This window comes from Fringilla coelebs (genome assembly GCF_963513975.1).
Source record: "Fringilla coelebs genome assembly, chromosome: 4".
NCBI lineage: Eukaryota > Metazoa > Chordata > Aves > Passeriformes > Fringillidae > Fringilla > Fringilla coelebs.
In genome coordinates this window covers 58,437,098-58,455,800 of record NC_140032.1, presented here as the reverse complement: position 1 = coordinate 58,455,800, position 18,703 = coordinate 58,437,098, and the positions used below count along the sequence as shown (strand labels likewise).

At 39.0% G+C, this 18,703-nt stretch overlaps 1 protein-coding gene across 4 annotated transcripts in view; it reads left to right on the top strand.

Annotated features, from left to right (window-relative positions):
* Positions 1–18,703, top strand: part of NR3C2 (nuclear receptor subfamily 3 group C member 2) — a gene marked incomplete at its 5' end in the record, with an annotated part of 186,314 nt that overhangs the window by 94,939 nt on the left and 72,672 nt on the right. For all 4 annotated transcript variants that reach the window (XM_084204668.1, XM_084204670.1, XM_084204669.1 and 1 more), the window contains one exon: positions 15,088–15,227. In XM_084204668.1, coding sequence (XP_084060794.1) covers positions 15,088–15,227 — 140 coding nt within the window. The remainder of the gene's footprint in view (positions 1–15,087; positions 15,228–18,703) is intronic.

Sequence of the window (18,703 nt, the reverse complement as noted above, 5' to 3'; positions counted from 1 at the left end):
TTCCCTTACAGGAGGAGTCACCTGGAAGCAGCACCCAGTCCCTTTTTTTCCCGGCCAGTCTTCAGACTTACTTGAAGCATATGCATGTCTAGGGTAAAAGGGCACAGAAATAATATAAGGGGAAAGATTTGCAGGATTATCTTAACTACATTTCTGTCAACAAGACGTTGTTTCTTACAATACAATCCTAAATCCTTTCTTCATTAAAATTTTAAACCACTTAGCTCCAGAGGAAAATGCTTTGGTTCCTTTTCTCCTTAAAAAGTAATGTGCATGTGTCTACTGAAATCGCACTGTTGTATTTAAAAATACCTTAACAGGCTGCTTTCTAATGAGCAGTTGTTTTTCTGATAGTGCACTTTTTCTAGAGCAGTGGAACAGCTCATAAATAGTTAATTGGAGCCATGGCTCTACTTGTGCACTTGAGTAACAGCCTTGGTGAGGAACTTCTCAGTCGTGCAGACAGGCTACTGCAGCCTTATCAGCAACAGGAGCAAGATGTCAGATTTTCAACAGGAATAGGAGACACCAAGAAAATTTGCCATCTACTTCTAATTAAGTATAGACTTGAAGTTCATTTGCTCAAGACAACAGTACCCGAAGTAAGCTGTATTTTTTTCTGTGAACTTCTTTTTTGCAAGGCATAATGCCCATTGGAATAAATTTGGAATAAGTTAAAATGTTGAAGCCTTTTCTTTTTATATAAGGTTCTGGTGTTCTTCTGTATCATCTGGATTTCAACTGTCCAGTTTATCCCTGTCATCATTTCACAGCATTGGAATTTAAATATGTATATCATGTTTTGTTAATAATATGTCAGTGAATTGAATTACTCTCTATTCTTAATGAAAGCTCTTCAGGTTTAATGAGCAAAGAAATAATGTAAAATATAATAACCCAAGCCTTAATATTTTCTTGATCACAAGTCAAGCCTTCTATATAATTTATTAAAGTAGCATAATGTCCTTACATTTGAGGTCAAGATTTTGCAGGCTTAGCAGAGATTTTTATGCATAAGGGAAAGATGAAACTTTAAAAATATTATTTCAGCAGTTTCATAATTTAGGATTGTGACCTCATGCTCTAAGAATAATTATGGCGCATCACGATCAGCAGTTTATCAATATTCATTCATGGACTTACACTCTCTTCATATCATAGTTTGTTGGGTGTTTTTTTTTTCTTTTCATGCAACCATAGTAACTTTAAAATAGATGCTAAATGCCTTAAGGAGCATGGGCAGTTGCATTCTTTGTGGATTGTGCTTTAAGCAGTATCTACAATATTTATGAAAGCCACTGTTATTCAGTTCTTTCCCTGAATTTTGTGCAGTTGTTATACCTTCTGCTGCCAGGTGGGACCAGTGTTTCTAAGGACCTCTCACAGTGATGTTTGCCAGCTCTGCTTTCACTGTGGCCACCAAGAATTTGAATTTGTTGTAGCTGCAGGTGCAGTTCCTGCAAAAATTAGAGGTGGTAGGAGGGTTGCCATTAGTTTAAGCTGCAACCGTAATGGCAGTAAAGGCTGAGTACAGATATGATGATCTGTGGCTGTAAATTCAGTGGTGTTGCATCAGTCCATTGTCAAGATGGTCAAATGCTGAGAACCAGCTGCAAGGAAAAACCAAATCAATGAAGTGAACACTTCACCAGTTTGTTAAAATTTCTATGTATCATCTTTAATGAAGCATTAAATGAAGGTTTCCGATCTACCCAGCCAAGACCAGCAGGCAGCAAAACAGCACAAGCTCTTCTGACTGTCCTGTAAATACTACAGAGAAGAGCAGTAGGCACTTGTGGCTCTTCTGGCCAGAGAGCACCACCTGGCCTCAGAAAGGCAAGACTGTTTGCAGGCATCAAGGACAAGCAGATGATTCTTCACGAGTTCAAGCATGCAGAATTCAACTCTACAAAAAGAGTAGAGTGGTCATGCCTTGGAAAGTGGCGTACTCATTCACTTGCAGGAAAAAGAAGCTTCTACCTTTGCTGGAATAATGGTCATCTGACTGGAGGTTTAGCTTGGTTGAAGAACAGTTAATGCAGTTTTCCAGCCAAGGAAATCTCAGAAAAGCTGAGAATAAAGGCCTGTATATTTTCTTTGTCAAGTAAACCAAAGCCTGTAATACCATTAATCCCAAGGGTTTCTTCAGGCTTCAGCAAAACTCAGCTGTTTGGGCAAGTGGTTGAATTGGCAGCTCTGGTGTGTGCTTTCAGTTTGGGCAAAGCATCACAACTTTCCTCTTCGAGACGGGCACGAGGCTTCATCCCTGCCCTGATCCATCCTGATACCTTGTAGGCAGGGGTGCTTCTTGAGCTGTTTGGTGACTGTGCTAGGGGAAACTGCACCCTGTGTCACGGGATTGGGGGAATTTCCAACTTGTTGCATCAAGTCAGAGGTAGTGCGGCCGATAACCTGCGCCCTGTCACTCTCTGCCAGCCACTGCAGCTGGTTCCTGAAGGGCTGAGAACAGGAGGGACTGGCTCCCCACGTTGTTCTGCCAAGCAGCTTGGCCTGAGCACTTGTGTGAAACAAACTTGAGGCTCTGCTTCAGCCTCTCTGTGCTGGGAGACGTTCATGGGCTTGACATTTGTAGGCAATTTGTGCTTCTCCTGCAGCAAGTTGCCTGAGCGCTGCTGCACTTGACAACACAGTCACCAGTGAGGGTAACAAAAGGCAGAGCAGCATTTGTGAGATTAAAGCAGTGTTTCTGGAATGAAAGAAGCGCTGAACTTCAAACAAGTGCTTGGTATGCATTTACTTTTATTAAAATTCCTCTATATGACTGTGAAATTTGGATAACAGCCTCACTTCTCCCAAGCATTAGTGAGTTCCTCTTGAACTGTCTTTGAGTCCTTGCTGGTGTAAAAAGCCTGGAAAAGGTTTTGGCAAGTTCTTGCAAGTGTGTTTAAACAGCTTAGAAACACTGTTTTTGTAGATACAGGAGCACAGATACAGATTTTCAAGGGAAGGTATGGACAGTGTTGCCCGAAGCTGCTTTCTTTGGGCTCATTAAAATCAGAATGGCTCTGGAAAGTCCAGGAAATATTGCGAGAGAGTCTTCAAGGAAAGTCCACATTTGGAGTCCAAAATCACAGAAAAGGCAACATCGCTCTCCAGTGTGGTCAAGCCTTTGCAAATTCAATAACTGGACATCTACAGACAAGTGCAAAAGTGGAATACTTTATTTGGGAAAACAAACAAGAATAGGTGAATCAAATGAGTATCTGATAACAGGTAACATGCAACAAAAAGCTCCTGGTTTATAGTAGCAAGTCCAACAGACCCCTAGACAGAGCCTAAAGAGATCTTTATGTAACTGAGCTGTCTGTGTGTTCCCACCTAATAAGTTTTGAATGTCAGCCAACTCCAACTAAATTTGACAGTGGGTAGCTATTACAGCTCTTCCATTTTAGCTGTTATCTCTTACCAGTTCCATTAAAAGAAGTGACTGGAAGGAGGAAAGGCACCCAATTAGTGCCCCCACTAGAGGAAAGGGGCTGGTTAGCGTTTTTCTCCTGTTAAATGCTGCAAGGAGGAAGGAGAAAGACCCAGGAAACAAGGTTTCATTATTCTTGCTCTTGAATAACAAGAATTTTTTTAAATAGCAATTTTTTTTAATTTTCATAAACTTTAGAGCTCTATCTTTATTTTGTGTATGTTCTTTAGAACATGAAAAATAAATATAGAAGTAGGAAGCTCTAGGTTTCTTATATCTTTGTGACAGCAGTGGTCTCCCATGCCAGGAGCTGCGTGGGGTGAAGTGGTCTGAAGCCTGAAGGTGTGCAGATGGGGCCTTCTTGGATCCTCCAGCTGTGATGAAACTGAGTTACACTCTGGTTGCTGCAGTGTTTGAAACCATGGGTGCTCAAAGCTTACTCTTTGTTGAGTCATCTTCTTTCTTCACCAAATGCTTATTCTGCATATTGCACACCTGTTTTTAACAGAAATAATTTTAGTGGCTGCAGGAGGCAGGGTGGGGTTGGGAGGAGGGAAAGCAGATTGTTTTAGAATAGGCAGAAATTCAAAGCCAGGTTAAATGGGATTTCAGCAATGTGGTCGAGTGGAAAGTGCCCTTGCCCATGGCAGGAGGTTGGCACTAGATGAGTCCCAAGGTCCCTTCCAACCCAGTCCTTTCACTGATTTGATGATACTGCTTAATGAAGCAAAGAATGTGTCACCAGGTTCTTTGGTTTTAATTGGCTCTGTGTGGGACCCGTTTTGTCAGTGAGTAATTATATTTGTGGTATAACAATGAAATACAAATATTGCGGTCTTTGCTAAAGGAAACTGAAAGTCTGTGCCACAAACAGGCTGCATAAGTGAGTTCTAGGAGGGTGATGGATTAGCAAGTAATAATGTTTGCTCACTCTGCTATACACCTTGATTTCTGTATAACTTGTATAAATTTATGCATAAGCACTTTGTTATGCACACTCATGAACTCTGTCTGCCTCTACAGTAGTGTGCTTTTGTGCATAAACAGTAAAACATCCTTTTCCTGACATGGGAGGGATGGTGGTATTTTTAATTATTGTACTAGCTCTTATTCCCACTGAAGTTAAATGCAAGCTGCCTTCCAAAATCAAGGCCTGCTATACATTGCAAGAGAGTTCTGGCAGGATGTAGAAGAGGATTTAGGAGATGAGCTGGGGCTGTGTTAGTTGTTGAAGATAACTCTCCTGGTCTGTGCTTTGCTTAGTGCTCCCATTTTCCTTTGGTCTTTGCTGTCTGGGTTTCAGCTGCTCAGCCGGAGAGAGTGGTAGGTACAGTCCTGTGTATCATTAGTATGTGAGCAGCCGAGTGAATTTCAGCTGAATAAAAATGAATTCTTTGACTTGCAATTGTGAACGTTTCTAGTTTGCCTTGACAATCCTGTCAAGACAAATTTGAACTTTGTCAGCAATTGTGATTTCTTGTGGGAGAATTACCAAAAGCCTTTGCTCTAGGTATCAGTCAGTGATTGCAGCCCTCATCTGCTATTTGACCAAAATTTTCCATGGCACTCAGCAGGCTATTACTTGTCACTCTGACATATAATGGAGGAGTATTTTAATTGATTTAAAAGTTAAAATTTATGGTTACTTAATACAGTATAGCTGTATTACATGTCAGCGGTTATACTTACTGTGAAAATAGAGAAAGGGGAGTTGAAAGGACTTGGGGTTTGGAATATTTTTAAAACACATGCCATTGATTTTACCTTCTACTTTGAGGAGCTATCAATAGAGTTTTTATTTAGTTAATAGGAGCAGAGGTTTCCTATTATGTAATTATTGTTGATTTTAAAAGAGATTCTGGAATCTTAACTGTGCATCTAGTTTCTAAAACTTTCTTCCAAGATTCAATAGTGCTTCTGCTCAAAATTCTTTGCTTTTATGCTGAACATTGAATAACTGCATTTTGGATCTGATGCTGTTCTGTCTTATCACTTAAACTCTGTCATGGTTTCCAGGAGCCCAAAATAGGCATTATTATACATAAGTCCAAGGGTTATGTGAAATTGAAAATTGTAAGTCACTCTGAAGGCTGTACAGCATGAGTGTGGTCAGTGCATTTGCACACATGCAGGTTATGTGTATGCTGGAGTATGGGATCAGATGCTCTGGCAATATTGTCTTCCTGATTGCTCTCATGGGTGCAAGTATGCAGTGGCTTTCTAACTGGTGATGAGGAGTTTAAACCCTCTTTTTCTCTGTGTCCATTTCAAGACAAGCCCTTTAGGAAGCAAATGAAGAGAGGAAGGCACTTCAAAGATGAGTCACTTGCATTTCTCTCCTCTCCTGCCCATTGGAAGCTTACCTGACTTTCTAAATTAGGAAGAAGTATGGAAAGAATATCTGCATTTCTTCCACAGGAGCAGGATGGGAAATTGGGCTGTTGAATACTCATTTTTGTACCTTTCTTTGGGCTCACACTGCCTGACCCTCCACATAAACGACAGGCAAGGGAAAACAGAAGAACTTGAAGTGTGCAAGTAAATGTGGCAGTCGACAATATCACCACCAACAGGAGTGAACTTACCTTGGGGTAAATACAAGAGTAAGGATCTCTGCAAATTGTCACTGTAAGTGGAGGTGGGACAAGTGGGAAGTGATGTCCCTGTCTGAACTGGAGCTGCTGCTTGCTTGTGTGCTCTGCTAATCATCACAGTTTTTAAAAGTGTATACGAAGCCAGAGAAGGCTGTTTTACCTGTGACAAAATTCACAGGTTGAACTGGAATCATGATTGCTGGAGGGGATCCAATTGCAAACTGTTGGTAAGCATCCTGAGAGCCAGAGAGACTGGGAAGGAGAGTGATTCTTTAGTAAAAACCCTACCTTCTACTTTTAGGAAGGTGTTTGGTTTGGGCCATGAGACCAGGATGGTGGAAAAAAAATTTACAGACTACCTCCATATCTGTATGCCTAGAGCTGCAAGAGTCATCCTGTTTCACGTATCAAGTAATAGTGACATGCATTAAAACAAAATGAACAGGTTGAATTTCCTAAAAAAGGAAAAATGTTCGTGAAAAGGAAGCCATCATTATTTCAAATAGTGGTTTTAGAAGTTGACAGGTGTTTCAAAATAATGTGACTATTAGTCTTTTAAAATACCTGTTAATCAAAGATGATGGTAAAGTTGGAGTTTGGTTCTCACTGTATCATCTGAAGCCAGTGCCAAGCTGGAAACTTCCAGTAAAATATAAGTACCTATGCCTAATCTTATTAAGGATTATTACTTTTTGATTAGTGAGATCATTTTAGGAGGTTTATTTATTTTTTCCAATCTTCATTTTACAAGTGTTCACAGAATTCCCTGAATCTTCCAAGATACTCAAGTCTGTTATTGTCAGGAATTTGTCTGATAAGGCTCATGGGCTGGAGTCTTAGCACTGAGTTCTGTGTTGGTATTTCATGCTAAGTGATACTGTGAGCTGCCTGTTGCTTTTCATTCTCCCCTACGTCCTCTTTATGAAGTTTAGATTGGTGTGCAGACCTTCCTACTTCTCTTTTCTGTTCCTGTTTGGCATTTTAATATAGCAAACACTAGTGCTGTAATTCCAATACCCTTTCAACATCCACCATAGTTTTGTCTTGGTAGATAGGGGGCATAAAGGCGTTTAAAAACCAAACCCCCACTCCATTTTCCCCTTAGATTTTTTCAGAGCAAGCAGTAATTATACATGTTGCCTTCGTAAGCCTGTGGGATTGCTCTTATGAGTAAAGGTCTGCCATACTGGGGCTATTATGTGACAAGTTGGAAAATAGCCTTTGTTCCCATGGTAACCTTTTTTTGTGCTTTGGTGCATTTTTTCCCTATGGTTTTATGGTTGCTCTGGAGGTTTTTCTATTGTGGTATTTTAATCCCCAGTAGACAGTTCAGTTTACTTTTTGCTGTTATGAAATAATTTAATTTTGAAAAAAATTTATTTGATTATGGAACTCTTGTAAACTTTTTATGTTGTGGTTAGGGTATTAATGGTGTGGTAGCTTTCTCTGTAAGCATGTCATGCACTCAGAAGTCAAAGCAAACAGTTGGTAATAGGAAAGTATGTCCAACTGGACCAAGCTGCTTCTGTCATAAACTAATAGTTGTAATACAGTTATTCTTTTAGTACTTTTGGGGCCCAGCTGTTGCCAGACATATCAGGTAGATTTTTGTCAGCAACAGAATGATGTTTCTTAAGGTCATTAACAGTTAATACTCTGGTCATCAATGTCATTTCAGGTTGATGTAATAAGGGTTTCATAAAATAAGCTTTCAAAAAAGGAAGGTATTTTTAGGAGCTGCTTGTTTAGACTCTGAAGGGAGAACTTCAACTAAAGTCGAGAGCCTGTTTTTAAAAGGAGGAGGCTTTTTAAAGAGATACTTTTATTGCTGGTGGCATCTCCCTGCATTTGCCTTCTTAGTGCATTTTTCTCCCTTGTTCATTCAGGTTTCTTTGTCTTGGAAGCCTTCAGTAGCAGAGCAATGTACTTGTGCAGTCTTGTCTTGCCTGAAATTCCTCATGGTTATGATTTCCCACTGGTGCCCCCACCAGCAAGTGAGCCTCACTTGAATCATGGCATTTTGTGCAGCTTTAAAATGTTTCTGACTGAGAAAGCAGCAGATCCTCTCCAGGTAAACACTAACGTGCCCTGGTAGGGGAGTTACCAGGGTGCATAATGGCTTGCCTAGTTTTCAGTAGTGGAAAATGAGATGGTGTTATGAAAAATTGGATCTTCCAAGCTCTGTGTCTCCTCCTAGTTAGGGCAGGTGAGCAGGTGCAGGAAAAGAAAGAGTTAAATGTACTCCCTGCCCCCTCAAGCAGACTTTCAATAATTAACCAGATAATTTTCCAGATAAACTGTTCCTGCCTTATCTTGCTATACATAGCAATTTATAATCAGCAGCACAAACACCAGCATTGCATGCATTTAAACTGCACTAATTCTATAAGTGGGCCAAATATGAAAAGTTAGAGCAAATGTACTGTGAGGCTTACTGGAGTTCTCTGCCTTCCAAAGCCAAAGGCTTAATCCTGATAGGAAACTCCCCTTTTAGGTTAACCATTCCATTTCAATAGATAACTATATCTATGTACTGAAAAACCTGCAGAGCAAGGAAATTTTATTTCCCTGGGGCAGTTGTGTCTTGGTAGGTTGTGACAGCAGTTAGAGGAGAAAAGTGCGTTGCAGAAGAAAAGTAGGTGGATGTTATACTTCTCTGTTCACTAAATCACTGGGTAGAAATTAGTTTTATTTCCCTAGGAAATAAGTGCTCCTCAGTTTCAGTCCATCAGAACACACTTGCATTGATGCTTAAGTTTATATTTTTCTGTAGTCAGCCGATTATTTGGAGGTAAAATTTGGATTGCCGACTATAGTTGCTACCAAAATATTTCAGTAGAGAAGGTCAAGGAAAAGTCAAGGTTTACAGCTGGATGGAGGAAAGTGCTGAGTCCTGTCAGCATCCACTAAGGTAAATGGGAACTGAAGGAGCGTAGCACACTTGCTTCATTTTGTAAAATCAACATATGCCTTAAGGTTAAGCTAAACACAGGAACCTGTTCACTTTGACTGCGGCACAGAACGCATCAGATTCTATTTGCCGAATAAACATTGGAACTTAAATGCTTTTTTTAAATCCTGAGTGCATCTTTTTAGATTTGGTGGGGCTTGGAAAAAAGGTTGGAGCCTTTTCTATTAGTGCATGTCAGAGTTTGCTTGTTATCATAATTAAGATCCAGGTATGAAAGTGTGATGTGTGACCCTTAGGCATTGCTAAATAAAATAACTTCAAGTGAAAGCTGGAGCTGGCGAGGAAGAACACCATCCAGGTTCTCAGTTTGCTTTTTCTTAACTAAATGCACTTCCCTTGCAATTCCTACATATTCCATCATACTAAGCATTTCTTAGGATTAAAAAAGGTTGTAGTGTTTGAAGTTCAAAGAATTGAAGGGTTTCTGTCTTGGAATACAAAAGCTCTCTGCTTTAAAAAAAACCCACCTAAATAACTAATTGAGACTGACCACTAATTTAAATGTAATATCACAGCTACTGAATTCTGTTTGTTATTTGCTTGTTTTTGTTTTTTAAATTTCTTTAAAATAAACCCTCAAAGAGGGTAAATATTGCTCTGCCTGCTCTGGGAGTGTTGCTGCTGAGGCTCAGGGGTGGTTGGGTTCCAGCAGTTCTTCCTTAGCTCGACGTTCCCGAGGTCCCACGTGACTGCCTTCTCCTCCAAAATTCTGATCATTTCATCTCTGCACCTTTTCACTCCTCTCTGCTTTCTTGGTCTGCTGACAAGAAGATTGGTTTATATGCTCTGACATTTAAGAAATACCATTTTCCAGCCTGCTAATCTGCTTTATTCAAGTGGTTATAGGAGAAAGCCATGGTTCCTTCCTACAGTGAAGCTCTTTAAAAATTCAGGTTATACAACAGGAACTGATGCTGGTCAAACATCAGTATTGGCAATTAAAGCAGCCAGCATGGAGCAGAATCTGGGAGATGATACATGGCAGTGCGGGAGGGCATGGCTACTATCATTGTGGAGTGAATTGGTTTAAGAAATAATCTGCTGGACAGGTTTTGACCAGTATGTCACTTTCTAAAGGAGTAGTAGAGTTATCTTGGGCAGTGAAATTATTGTTACTATGTGGACATGCATGAAAATAATGGAGGTAATGTGAAGAGGAAATGCTGTCTACTATGATGGCTGAGGGAACAATGAGTTAGAGAAAAGAAGGTACTGGGAGAGCTGCTAAGAGGAGTAAAATGCCCAGTGCTTGTTTTGGGCCACAGGTAGGTTAGTTGCAGTATTTCAAAGTGCAGAAATGACTATCATGTTTTTAGGTGCTAGTTCCCAGCAGAATATGACTCCAGAGAGGTTATACTCCTTCAGAAACGAGATGAGAGGGTAGAAATAAACTGCTGGCAGCCTCTGCATCTTGAATACCCTGATTATTCTTCCTCTTACAGTTACTTTTTTTTCTTCTTGTGGTAAAAATATGATTTTATAATCTCAAATTCTTTTTACGTTTGTTTTTGCATATCTTTATTTATTGAGGTGTACCCAAGTTCCTTCTGTTTGTTTTACTGCCAGAAAATTTCAGTATTAAAAAGAAAAGTCAATGATGTGGAATTAAAAAGGGCTCATCTAGATCTCAAAATAATAAAAGTGCTTGGAACAAATGACTTTGGAATACATATTGTGGCTTCTGCTTCTTTGGAGTGCTTCATTTTATCATCAGAGAGGCATCATTTGTTTAAACTGTGCTCCTGTATGACATCTGGTTTGAAAAGCATAATAACCTATATAATCAGCTTTTAAAATGCTGGATTATCTGTGGGTTTATTGACTCTTCTTTACAAAATCTGTTATTTCTAATTAATTCTCCATATAACTATTACTAAAGCCAACTCTGAGAGACACAAATGAGCTTGATGGCAATGGCTAGTCAAGGTCAGCATTTAGCTGCCAGCATTTGCACTCTTAGAGATAATAAATCAAGCTTATTCTTAATCACATACCCTGCAACGTGACAAATGTTACTGGAGCCATCGAAGCAACCGTTTTACGAATCATTTAGGAGATACATTTGGCACTGTAAAACCCTCTGTGCTGCCCTTGGCTGTAACAGCATTGGGATAAAATGTGCATGCTCTGGTAGATCTCTCTTTGAGTCCTGTAGAGTTTTATGAGAGGGACGTGGGAGTGTTTTTGCCTATTCTTGTCGTTGTATTAGAAATAATGAGAGAAGCATGAAAGCAAGCAACAGCACCTAACCAACCTATGGGAGCCTCTGGTTCTGAAAACGGGAATGAGCAGCCAACTCTTCGGCACTATTTCACATTTCTGGTGTTTATATTGAAACTAGCTTGCCACCCACAAGGAATGTCCTGGCTCAACAACAGTCTGTTGTGTAAAAGGTTTTTAAAAACCATGTTAAATATCAGAACAATAGGGTATAGGCTCTGATTTGGTTTTGGGTAAATACAGTGTTTTCACTCAATCTGAATTTTAAGATTGAAACCTGCTGTGGCCCACATATGCCATTAGATTTATCATGTCATTCAAACAGATATTTGGTACTAGGCTAATTGCCTTCCAAGGAGTCAGTTGTAAAGTTTCTAATATTTGGTATTCATGGTATTATAGTATTCATTCTTACATGGATCAAGTCTTGGATATTTCAGAAGTGAGAATGACTTGTTACTTAAGTAACTTGGAGTACTGTAACTAAACGTCTCATCTGGAGCAAAAAATCAAACTTACCTCCAAAGAAAAAAAAGGCAAAAATTAAATTAATGTAGATATCTCTGTTATAATCAACTGAATTTAACACTGATTAAGTGTTACCTGCCTGTAACTTTTCCCACGTGCCAGTTTAATTAGGCATTTTTCCTGGGCAAAAATTTATGGGATGTTGCTGTGAAAATTAAAGCAAAGGGAAATATTTAACTTTGAGCATGCATGAGAAGTAATTTCAGTGGGAGGGATGGGGGGTTTCTGTCTGCACATATTATAGAATAAAGGGCTATAATGATTAGTAAAAAGAATTGATTTAATGAAAGTGATGAATAAATGAAGTGTCATCTTTTTATGTCATCAACACTGGATGCCTGGCCTTGAAATAAAGGCCACGGGGTAGGTTCCTCATCAGTCAGATAATTTTCACAATGGTCACTAAGGGAAAGGATGACAGCCTGGAAAGAGAGAGATTTAGGAGGAAAAGGTACAACCATCTCTGTGTGCCTTGTTTGGAAAGAAAAGCTTCCATGGAGAGAACGAGTTATCCTGAGGTTTAGCTTGTGATTTGAGTATATTTTTGGGCTTAGCCTTTTATTATTTGCACCACTTTATCTTTGTGTGAGGTATTACAGCAGCATTTTGAATTGGCAAATACTCTGGTATAGCATGGGTGAAAGAGAACTTAAGAGATTTTAAAAAAAATCCGAACATTGTTCATTGAAGGCAATCATAGCCAGAGCTGGCACAAGTAGGAGACTAAAGTACCAACAGCAAATATCAATGTTTCTTTGCAGTAAAGTACTTGAGAACAGCTCCATGTTTGATACTCCTGTTAAGAATGAAAATGCCTCATCTGCGTTTTAACGTATTCCACTTTTAAACTGAATAAAAGAATGAGTTAATTCGATTTAATTCCAGAACGTTAAGCTTCCACCTGTGTTGCTGTGGCTGAGTAGCTGAATACATACTTTGTATTCAGGCTGTGCCTTCCAGTTATACTCAAGTCTTCAGTGCAGAGGAGCACTGTATAAAATATGCTATAGATTGCATCTTAGGTAGGCATTTAATAATAGTCGTGGATCAACTGGTGTCTTAATTTGTCTTTGCTGACTTTTTTTTTAACCTAATAATTCTGTGAAAGTGCAATTTTGTAGGGTAGCTTGTATCTAAAAAAAGGTTCTCCCACCTTCTGCAAATCCTACATGACAATTTATTTTCAACTAAAAATAATACATAATTACATATATATATGCAGTATGTATATATAGAGAAGCATGTGCGTGCGTATATATATAAAAATAAAAATCATGCACACTGCTGTGATACCCTGGAAACCTCCATTTCTCTACAGGAAAACCTCTCTAATAAAATCACCTCTTTTTTAGATATTATAAAAAAATACGCTGACCTCTTTCAGGGTAGAAAGACTAGGAAAATTTTTGCCAGTCTTTATGAAGAAATGGGAACACGCAGCATCAAAATTAAAAATCCCCTGAGACATTTTGGTCTTACATCAGAATTGAAATTTTTCCCTTCTCAGGCAAAAGACTGATGTTTGCAGTGAAAGAAAGAGAATTTTCAAGGTGAGTTTTCCAGGTTATTGGCATTTTCTCTAGAAAGCAGACACCTTTTGAAGAACTTGGTTTAATGGGAGGTCTAATTTTTTCACGCAGTATGGAATGTGCTGGAGGGAGAAAGTCCTTTTCTTTGCCTTAACACATCAGAGCTGAATACCAGCACAGCCTTGGCAAATCCTGGAAAAGTTACTTTTCCTGAGGGTAAATTAATGCAGCGTGTGCAGGTATGACTGTGACTGGAGCACGCAGAACTTACTTTAACATGGATTTGGTGAGGCTTTCTCTCTTAACAGATGAGCTAATGCCATCACCTAGCAATTATCAAGTAGTGTGATGTTATGTAATGAGAGTATAAATAGCACAGGGACTAAAACTAGTAAATCTAACAGACTGGTGAGCAGACAAGAGCAGGAATGAATACTATTTGGAACATTTTGATTAACATCTGAACACTGTCATTTAAGCAGACATTTAGATTTGATGTTGCAGTAAAGCTGTAGGCCAGGGGAGCTGCGGTCCCTCATGTGGAGTGACATTTGAGCTGTTCCCCATGGATAAATCACTTGGCCTCTGCATACCTCTTTAAAGGAAGCTAGAAATTTGGAAAAAGGAACAGGGTTCATACTTGAGATTTCTAAAGCAAGCTCATTATCTTATATTTGAATTAAGACTACCTGTGGACTTCGTTTCCCAGTGGCTGATGGACAAATAGCCTGTGACCTGCAGTTTGAACTGCCTGATCATTTCCCTGCTGGTGGGAAGTCTTTCAGGGTTGTTTTTGTAGTTTTTTGGCAGCATTCAGAGAGATAACATGTAAGAAATGCAAGAGGCCACGTTTGCCTGGAGAAGAGAGGCTGTGTGGAAGGAGATACTCTCTCCAGCCCCATGGGGACACGGGAGGGATCCAAAGTTTTCATCTCCTTCAGGATCTGGCATGTTTCTCCAAGCGTGCCCGTTGCATTAGGGTGGCATTTCCAGTTCCTGGGGGAAGAAGAGAGGGAGGAAACTCACAGGATCAGGAAATGTGACTTGTTTTTGAAAAGCATTGTCCTTGGGAGTTGCCAGTGGAAAATGTTTCCTAAACGTGCCTTGTGGTTTAGGACAGAGGTAGGTAATTGAAGCAGGCTTGCAAGGTGCATCATTCTAACAAACTTCAGGATGCTCTGAACTTCCAGTGCTGCTTTTCTGGCACCTACAGGCATATGAGAAGCTCTTCTGCACTTGCAGAATGTACAAAGGCTTCAAAACTACATGGGAAGTAAGCTGGTAAATTGCAGGAGTATCGGAAATAAGCTGATGAACTACTGCAGTGGTAAGCAGGAGCACAGACAGGGGAGTACATGCACATACCACCTTGCTGCACTCCTTCATCAAATGGCCTTAGAGCTTTCCTTACAGGTACTCCTTAGTTGCAAAGGCTTCAAACAAATAAAGAAACAGAAGGAAAATTTATAGCTGCCAGGTTGCTGCCAGAATGGTTTGTTAGTTTATTTGGTTTTTATTTTCAGTTTTAATCATCTGCTACCAATAAATTCCACTGCCCTTGTGGTAACTTCTCACATTAACATTGATATATTATGGGTGTTTTAAGACAGACAATAAAAATATTGCACTTACTAATTAAAGCAATTCATGTATTCAGCTAGGCACTGCCAGAAAGTGTTGTGGTTTCCTAATTGTTAGGTGCCTTGAGCAATATACCTGTTATAAATTCTTAATTGAACTTTCTATTATGACTGGTGTGATTTGAAATATTCATATCTGTTTTGTTTTGTTTGATTGTTTTCACTCCAGCTCTTCATTGAGAAGTGTATCAACTGGATCTTCGAGACCTTCCAAAGTGTGTTTGGTGTGCGGAGACGAGGCATCTGGATGTCATTATGGGGTGGTTACATGTGGCAGCTGTAAAGTTTTCTTCAAGAGAGCAGTAGAAGGTAAGAAACCACAAAAAATATCAACACAAAAGACAAAATCTTCTGGTTTTTTAAAGAAATATATGTATATATACATTTAAGTTTTCCTATGTGTTTTCTTCTGTTGGTAAAATTCTGTGTTGTTAATATGAAAAAAAAATGTCGAGTGACCTTTACAGACTTTGTAAGCAACTTCTTCAAGTGGATAAAAGGTTTTTAATATCTGATAATAAGAGTTCATGGCATGCAAAGGGCATAAATACCGTATAGGTTTTTGGAAGTCTTTGCCAATGAGTAAATGTTCTTACGACCACAGATGAAGTAGGAGATAGCTACTCACTGATTTATCTTCATGAAAAAACCCTAGAAGGAAAAAAATAGGTTCTTAATATGGTGTCCAGCTTGTGCACTGAGTGAGGCAGTGTGAGGTGTGATTAATTTCTTCTGTGATCATTAAATCTCCTTCTGATGGCAATAAGGATTTAGCTCTCTGTTAAATAGACCTGGAGGGCTTGTGCGTCACTGAAGTCAAGACTTCGTGTAATGTCTATCAATCTATTTATCTATCTATCATCAAAAGTGTCAATCTAATTGAAATTAACTTCCCAAAGTTATAAGGACATGGAAAAGGTTTCCTCTTGCTGAAAACATCTTCTCTTACAGTTGTGCAGTAGCTGACCTTGATGTCCTCATTCCCCAACTTCTTCTTGAGCGTTTCGTTGCTTGATATAGCACATGAACTGGAAAACCTTCCTTTTTTTGGCTGAGTCATTTCCTCCATGTACTTCCACACCACATCATGGATGGCTCTTCAAGCACCCACATCTGAGCTGATCCCTGAATCACAAGAAGATATTTTTTGGTAGGGTGGTGGTGATGGTGAAGCTTTCCATATACCTGCACTTACTGTGTGAAGTGACAGCACCTTCTGTTGTCTTCTTCCTCCTTTCCTGCCTCCCAGGAAAGCTTCTTCTCCAGTCCTGAATCACTATAATTCCATGGTACTATTTGCCCACATTTCTATCTCTTTTGCTGACCATTCCAACATAGCATGATGGATGTTCCCATCCAAATTTACAGAAATTTATGAAAAATTACTAAGGAATCCCTGTAGGAGTTAACAGAGCAGCAAGACTGTGTTTTCAAGCCTCAGAAGACAAAATTATTAGGAAAGGATTACTCTCTAATCAGGCATAGAAAGATGGTTTTTAAATGTAGTTAAAACTGATCAGGAATTACTGAAAGTTTGCAAGTTAAGCAAAAAAAAATTTAAAAATGAAAGAGAAAGCTACCCTGTCATCCCTAAAAATTTGATGTGCTTTGAATTAGTTTAAAATACATTTTTAAGAGTCATTATAGTAAGATAGATGTACCTACCAGTAGTATGTGAACACTGTCTAGACTTCTTGGTATGCACATGACTGAGCTCTTGATGCTACCAGTAGCATTGTTGCTACGCAGACACTGAAATTTTGTCTTGGCTTGCACTTTTTTTAATATATTGCAGAGTGTTGGCCCCAAAAGGGCATAGCAAAAACATAACACACATATTGGCTTCAAACATCCTGGCACAATCCATATAAATAAAAGTTTTGGTAGGTAGTTTTGTAACAAGAGGTTACTTGTAGAGCCATCATAAATTTCTCAGTTGAAAACAGGACCAATAAAACACCCCTTCCTGAGGTTTCCTGTTTGAAATAATTGAAATATTTAAATATTTGTAGCACAGGGACACACACATTTCTTTCATGATCCACTAAATGTTCCTCAGTTCAGGATGTGTCTTCTCTTTGCAAGGACCTTTAAAGGTCTCCTCCAACTCAGCCCCTCTGTGAAGTGGGGAGACAAATTGGGCCAAAAAGCATGGAAACAGAAAAAGAGGAATTTGGAGAGCGAGAACTCTGCACACTACCCGGCTTTTTGGGTCTCAGCTGGAATTGCTAACATTGTCAGCACACCATGAACAGCCATTGACTGCCAATTCCTTCAGGCTCCTGTGAAATCCTACAAACCCAGAGAGATTATAACAGAAAATAACAACTGTATTGGAATTTAAACCCAAGAAGCTAAGAAGAACAAAGAGACTAAAGTTTGCATTTCAAATTATAAATCTGATAATTGTATTCCCAGTTAATCGTGTCTTGGAACTTTCAGGAAATGTCTAATGGATTTAGGTGAACCAGAAGTGCAGACCAAAAAGAGTATTAAAATGGGTTTATTGGTAAAATTTCAAAAGTAATTTCAGATGGCATTAAATCCAAGGCTGTAAATTATCCAAGTACTAGTTTTAGTATCAAGTAGGCACAGGCCTTTGGATTACTGACTGATGAACAGGAGACTGGTATGAAGAAACATGATTTTGTCATTAACATAAATTTGATCTGCCTTGCAAGCATTAAAAATCTTTGGGCTGTAAAAGTGTTGGTAAATGGTGTCACTGCAAAAGTTAAGGTATATACATTTAGAATACATTTTTACATAGGTTAATTTTATTCTATGGGTTTTTTCCTCAATTACAGATATGGCCAATCCTAAAGTCATTTGAACTTGAATTTAATATCAAAATAGAGTTATATGCTGAAAATATGCTGTACTGTGAGGGAACCTAGCAATACAAGCACCTGGCCAGGCTTGTCTTCCCTTTTTCCAGCTTTCTCTAAGGAGAGTTACAGGCTTGAAGTCAGAAATCACAGCTGTTCTTGCCTGTGCTTTGCATTTTCAGTCTTCATTTGTTCAAGTTCCAGACAAGTATGAGGTAATCTCTCCTAAATCAAAATTTATATTGTTTCATAAGTTGCTAATCTTTTATTCTTCCTTTGGCTCGGAAGCAAGAAGAAAGGAAGGCATTTTTTTATCTCCATATGGTGCTAAAGACTACTGCAAAAAATGACCATTTTCTTTAAGTTATTTTGCATATTTGCTTGGAGATTTTTAGCTACTTAAAATGGGAGCATTAAAAATCTCTATTGGATCAGTTATAGGGAAGCTTGTCCTTTTTTTAAAATACAAAGATGGGATAATTCAGTAAAGATCAGATTCTGCTCTTGATTTCTGTTCCAGAAGGTTAACCTTAAAGCTAGTTTTTCAATTTTAAGTTAAAAAAAATAGATTTCTCTTCAGCTCTGAAGTAAAAACACAGGCACAACAATGGAAGTTCCTAGGGTTGTGGGTTTTTTTTCTCACCTAAACTTTTGTCAGTTTAGAGGGGAGGGATGATTTGGCTGAAGGAAACTTTTGAGTCTGATTTGATGCCTCCTGGATGTTGCAAACTTGCTGTGCCCCTAAGTGAGAAGCATAAGAACAAAGAAATCCTACCTGTTTTTTCAAAAACAGGTGCTTTTCCTATGCACTGTAAGCTGAAGAACTTCCCAAGGCTTTATAGGCCCTAGGGGAAGATAAACTAAAGCCTCTCTCTGTGTGCCTCCCTTGTTTTTTGGTTTTGTTTTCATTTCAGTTGAAGTGGAAAACTTATGAAGGTATGAGAAATACTAACATAC